This window comes from Mytilus edulis, chromosome 4 (genome assembly GCF_963676685.1).
Source record: "Mytilus edulis chromosome 4, xbMytEdul2.2, whole genome shotgun sequence".
Lineage (NCBI taxonomy): Eukaryota > Metazoa > Mollusca > Bivalvia > Mytilida > Mytilidae > Mytilus > Mytilus edulis.
Window position 1 is genome coordinate 77,518,464 of NC_092347.1, and position 6,545 is coordinate 77,525,008.

The 6,545-nt window shown below is 30.6% G+C and overlaps 1 protein-coding gene across 1 annotated transcript; it reads left to right on the forward strand.

Moving 5' to 3' along the window:
* Nucleotides 1-2,026: 2,026 nt before the first annotated feature.
* LOC139518531 (uncharacterized) lies at nt 2,027-5,026 on the forward strand. Its single transcript, XM_071310030.1, has 4 exons — nt 2,027-2,099; nt 2,596-2,804; nt 3,747-3,845; nt 4,634-5,026. The coding sequence occupies exons 1-4, from the start codon at nt 2,078-2,080 to the stop codon at nt 4,973-4,975; spliced, it is 672 nt and encodes a 223-aa protein (XP_071166131.1). The 5' UTR covers nt 2,027-2,077; the 3' UTR covers nt 4,976-5,026.
* Nucleotides 5,027-6,545: the final 1,519 nt, after the last annotated feature.

The following is a 6,545-nucleotide window of genomic DNA, read 5'->3' on the forward strand; positions in this document are numbered from 1 at the left end:
CAAGGTTAGTTAGGCATTTTATAAATTGTCTGAATATGCAGTCATTTTACAAAATGCTTAAATTTAGAAAAACATATATAAAGAATAGACAATAGAGAGCAACCTTAAAAAATTAAGAAAAATTGCTTAAAAAAACCCTCATCCAGACTCTTTTACACGAGTATGTTTTGGGGTGGGTGTTTTGTGTGTGACTCACCTTAAATAATGCATTGGACAATAATGAAAAGATTTGGTTGTAAATTTGTAAATTTAGCAAAATCAAACGGTCGCTTATCCTTATCACGTTTTAATGCTAGACTAGAGAATTCCAGAGAGGACCAATACAGACAAAAACTATTCAGTGCCTTCAAATATCAGCTGTTTTAGTACGAGGCTAAAAACAGGTGTAATGCAGGCTTCAGCGAGCTATTATCTTGTTTCGAGCCGAGTAGAAATACACAGCAACTAAACAGATATTGTCTTTGTCTTTATCCTGCAGTTTGTTATATAAAATTGAGAATGGAAATGGGTAATGTGTCAAAGAGACAACAACCCGACCAAAGAGTAAACATTACTGTACATTTGTTCACGTCTCAATCGTTGAATTTGTTTATGAATGAAATCTACATGACTTAAAGACTTAAAGCGGACCGCAATGAGGACCCCAAATTTAACTGTGATGTAAACAGTTATTTGGCATAAAAAGTAAAATAAAAAAAATACTGAACTCCTTAATTCAAACCGGAAAGTCCCTAAACAAATGGCAAAACAAAACGCCCAAACACATCAAACGAATGGATAACAACTATCATATTCCTGACTTGGCATTACCGTTAGTTCGCAACAATGGTCAATCCTTGGGGCTGATCTGCTCTGATTTTTTTAAATATCTAAGCTGACGACAGCAATGAGATGTTATGCGTTCATAATCTCGATACCATTATAAATATAAATATTATAACAAGAAAAGAACAAGTTATTTCAAAAAGCGTGCAAGCAATAAATGTTCTTACATTTACAAATGTATGTATAAGTATGTCAAGAGTGTACATGGTTGAAATAGTGTACGAAGTCCTGTCAGTTGTAAATTATAATGTATGTGTTAAAAATGATTAATTATGAGTAAAATAACAATCTTATATCGATTATATTTGAAGTCATAAATTTATTAAAGGAACAAATTGTGAAGCCATACAAGAATTAATCCCAATTAAGGGCAAGTGTTTTATACCAAAAGAAACACATACATCGGAAATAACACATTAACATACTTGTACTTTTGTTTACCGCTGTTTCAAATCACGGAGGTCATCCTACCACTTCCGCGAAGTCAAAGTATTATTTTCATTCATTAAACGTAGGCGTCATATCCTTCATCAATTTCTTACGCTTTACTATCATACTATTTTCTAAGTGTTTTTATTCATCCTCCTTTTTAAATTAATATATTTTTTCCTCATCCGCAATGAAAGTAATTTGCATAACAATCAATCCTGATAAACACCATATGTACACATATGCTTACATAATTATGCTTACACTCGTAAAAAAATAACTGCTAAAAATAAAAGTACATCATTCGTTTTTCTTGTGACAATATTTAACATCTTGCTAAATCATTTCTATGTATTTTTTACACATGAACGGTTAAGCGTATTTTATTGCACAATATCTCAGTCTATACATTTCAGTCAAGTCTAATGAAGTAATATTTTGAGCATACGTAAACAAACCGCAAAATAGCAATGTTAAAACCACTTTCCGGAAGCTAATTTTTTTGTCATCAGAAAATCATAATCAAGGATTACACCATGACTAAAATACAGGGGGCGATACTAAACGTTATTGTTGATTTGGAAAGCTACGGTTGCTATGAATAGATATACAAATGTAGTAGTTCAACGTGGACCTTGCTTTCTATTGGACGTGAGAATGATTCGGACAATCCGGACGGGAAAAGGAATGGTATCTTTTACACATTTCCGGAAAAAAGTAGGTAAATACATCATTTTGTATATAAATACTTACAAAATTCAATTCTCTAGTTATATTGCAATTTACAGATAGATATTAAGAAAGAAAAGAAAAGTTTTGCAAAATGAAATTTATTATTTTAACATGTAGGTATTCCAAGTTCACAACTATTCTTTTTTATCTAATCTGCCTTCTTATATTTCGGATTTTTTTTAATTATTAAGCAATAATTTTCATTATAATTTGAAATATAAATTCGAGTATGTTTCGTATTACTTAAATCTTATGATAGTAATGATTAAACAGTTACTGTAAATATGCCACTAAAAAGACATTCGATTCTTACTTCAGATTTAATCCACTTGCTCTTGTTTTCGTTTGGTTCGCGTGACATCTTCAACTGAACAAAATCGAAGAAAAACACGAGAAATATGTTTTATTACGAACTTGATTTAAACTTTGAATATTTGATTGATACTTGTTAAATGTTCATTGACAAATATTTAATGCAAATCCATGACGATTTCAAATTTTACTTGTGTTACATCAATCCACAGTTTAAAAATAAAAACGTGTCAAATATGTATCATTGTAAAGATTCAATATGCTTATAATTAATTTTTCATTCATTATTTCAAACAGACCTTGCTGTTTGTGGACTCTATACATTTGTACACGCAGCTCCTATACAGTCTTCGAACCCTTGGATGAAGCCTTGTGCAGGAAGAACGCCATCTAGTGTCAAATTAATCACAACCACCATCAACGTAAATACACCAGAGGTGGTTCAACGGCTATCGAGTAAAACCAAATTATTTTTAAGCCAAATAGACGAAATATTTTCTCATGCTGTAAGTAGAATGAAGCAATCATTTTAAATAGCTATATTTTTGTAAAGTTTATTTCAACGTTTTCGACCTACAACATATTTCAAATTCGAGAAGAAGAGAACGATCAAGTTTATGAATAATTATTCGACGCTTTACTATTTAGAAAACGGTGGCCTGGGTGGTAGGTGTATTCGACTCTATTCAAAAGAAATGAAATGGTAAGTTTTCAGGTGAAGGTCGGGGGTTATCTCCGACCACCCTAGCTGCATCCATGAATAAAATGTTCCCTAAAAAATATCCAATAGGGCTCAAATGGCGGACGTTATCGATCAATCAATCAATCGATTGATAAAGCGTCCTCTCAAATATTTACATGATAGCACTTTTCTGTGCGTTTATGTAACTGAATGAAGAAGTATGTTGGATTCTCCCAGGAAGACAGCAAACAAGCAAACAATTGAAACAAATGAAGGAGTCACAATAAAGTGGAAATTTAATTTCAAATATTTGCATGTCATACTCTTGTTCTCGCTAGTCTAGTAAAGACGTGTATGTATTTCTCAGAGATGAACGAAAATCTAATAGTTAACATCAACAATAAACACCAACATTCTTCAAACAACACCGACGATCACTAACACAATCCATGCATGACTTGGTTAGAGATCAAAACATATACTACAGGCTACGATATTTTTCGGGTACTCTAACCCTCCTTCTAATATCATGGCTCGTTCATCAGTAGAAAAGAGTTTTAATGAGAGTAGAGAAGCAACAACTAGTGAAAGAACACCAATTTAGTCAAAAGATAAATTAAAAATCGGCTTTAATACAACAGCAAGCAATACTGAATTTAAGAGCACATTTAATTAATTGACGCTGTAACCCGGAAGAAATAGGCTGCAATAATACAAAACAATCATTTTGAAAATCATAATGTTTTAATTTTATTTGTTTTTGCAGAAAAATAGTTTAATCATGGATAAAGATATGCTTGCACTGTTAGATAGAAATCCAAAAACAGCAAATTTCCCTGAAGATTGTGTGCCAACTCCAGCACAGGTAAGGACAAAACAAAAAAAAGAAAAACCCGAGTATTGTTTTAAAAATTGAATGCTCTTTTTTGTAAATATATTGGGGTGTAAAAGCGTTGACCGAAGTACACTTCATACTAAAAATGTGCGCACGGTCAACGCTTTTACAATCCTATAAAGTTACAAAAAAACATTCAATACTTATAATTACATTTTTACCTATAGGATCATGAAAACACGCCTTTTATCAAGTTTTTATTTCATTTACCTGTGCACTTTATTGTTGGACCTCGTGTCATCATGAATGAAAAGTTGCATTGTGTAATGCAATTGATTAAGGAATATCACGAGATTGCTAGTTAGCCAATCAGAATAACGTATAATAACGAAACATACATCAAATGTAATTATTTATCTTTGTGTAATTTCTCTAGAAAACTGCAACAGGAATTAGCTTTTTTTAAGATCTCAATAACTTGTTTATTCCGTGTGTATCTTATTACAAAAATAACTCCTTATAAAATCGAGATGAGAAAAAACGGTTAAATAAAGAAATTTCATAAATAAAATCTCTCTTTCACTAATGCAAATAAAAGTTTCAAAGAAGAATTTTTTACGACATTCAATCAAAAAAAAAAAGGGATAAACTCAGTTTTCCCATTAAAGTGTCTTGCCTATGAAAAGGTTTGTTTAACAGCTGGATTCGTGTACAATTTTGTCTGGTAATGCATTCTTCCTTTTGAGTTAAGGTATTTACCTTTTCTGTAAGATTAAGATGACATATTTGTAAAATGTTTCTATATTTATCTACTACAGGATTCTGATGTCAACAAAGAAAATTACCTTAAGATTTCAAAGGTGTATATTTTGATGGAGGTGTATAAAAATTTAAATGTTGAAATAGACAACAAGTTGAAGGATCTATCAAACAGAGTTATTGCCTCATTTAACGATATTCTTTGTGAGTTTTCCTTTTTAGTGAACATTTCTGGATATAAACCAATAGAAACTTTAGACAGAAACACAATCATCAATCAACAACACGAGACTTTTACTGCTTCACAATTTTATAATTGGAACTATATCCTCTTAAGAGATTTAAAGGGATTCAGCCGCTCTTTTTTAAATAGTGTTCAAAATGGAAAATTCGACAGTTAACATACCAGGAAATCTTAGCTCTTCCAATGATCTCTTCCCGAAGAAAATAAATCCGGACAACTGTGATAAATTAACGTTTTTGTATTGTATTTTGTATTGTGTTGTGTCTATATGGAACTTGTAGTTAATTTAGTTTCCGTCCCTGCATCATGACAATGATAAATGCCGGTGATTATTTATTTATTTATGTGTTGTATATTATGTTGATGTTTCCTAATGAAATTTGACAATGTCAAGGAAGATGTAATTTTTTAACGCTACTTTTTTTTATAAGGTCATTTGATTTTTTTTATGTTTTCGATTTGATTGATACAATGCTATAAACAGCCTCGTTGTGATTGATTAAATGTTATATAATATAGCTTTTCATTGAGCCAATTTTTAGCAAAATGTATATGTGTTTAATAATCTTAGAGTAGTCAATATATTTACAACTATGTTTCAGATATTATTTAGAGGTATGAATTGATAAATGGTTTTCCGAGGTTCTCATGTTTTATGTTTTATCAAGATGAACAATGTGGACCAACGCACTAGAATGAAATTCAAAACAGTGGGGCTGTGGCCATTGATTGACACATTAAATTCATCCATTGACTGGGACAATTTACGAAAACGTTTGTCTGTAACGACCACTGTTCACGACGTACCTACGATAGACATTTAAACTGTGGGATTACCAAAGGTTTCTTAACGCCTTTAATTATAAAATAATTCGAAAAAATAATCAGGAATAACCTTTATGTTTTGATTTATATAATTGATATAAATCAAAACATCGTGTTATTTCTGATTAATTTTTCGAATTACTTTATTAAGGTGTTGAGCACCTTTGGTGGCCCCATAGTTTAAGTGTCTTTAAAAAGTACATAGTGAGCAGTGGTTGTTACATACAAACGTTCACCTAAATTGTCCCAGTCAATGGATGAATTTAATGTGTCAATCAATGGCCACAGCCACACTGTTTTGAATTTCTATCTATTTAGACTAAATCAATAAACTTACGGAATGGTCAACCATTATTTCAAAATATCATTTAATTTACAAAATGATAATATGCAATCAAAGTATCATTCGAGTGTGTATGTATGCATGTGTGCATGTGTGCATGTAATTTATAATTGAATATTATAGGATATTATTGAAATTGTAAAATATGTTATTTATTGAGAAATTGTAAAATATGTTATTTATTGAGAAATAGTATGTTGGTTGTTAATTTTATGAAATTATTTTTTTTAGATATTGTATTGTAATTAATTTATTTGAGAAATATTGTTATTTCTATACTGATTTCTTTATTTTAAATAAAACTGAATTTTTAATACAATTGTTTTATATGGTGTCTTTGTTCTGTCAATCATAATTTGCAATGGACAAATGAAATAAGTGTATATCTACGACAACTCAAACTTACACATAAATATTTATACGACTTCTTGAAAAGGATTGACAGCAAAGGAATTTGCAAAAAGATGTTTTTATTTGTACGCACCACATAAGTTTTGTATGAATAAAATGGGATTTGTAGATGCAAAAATTAAACAATCCAAATTAAATCTCTTCAAGG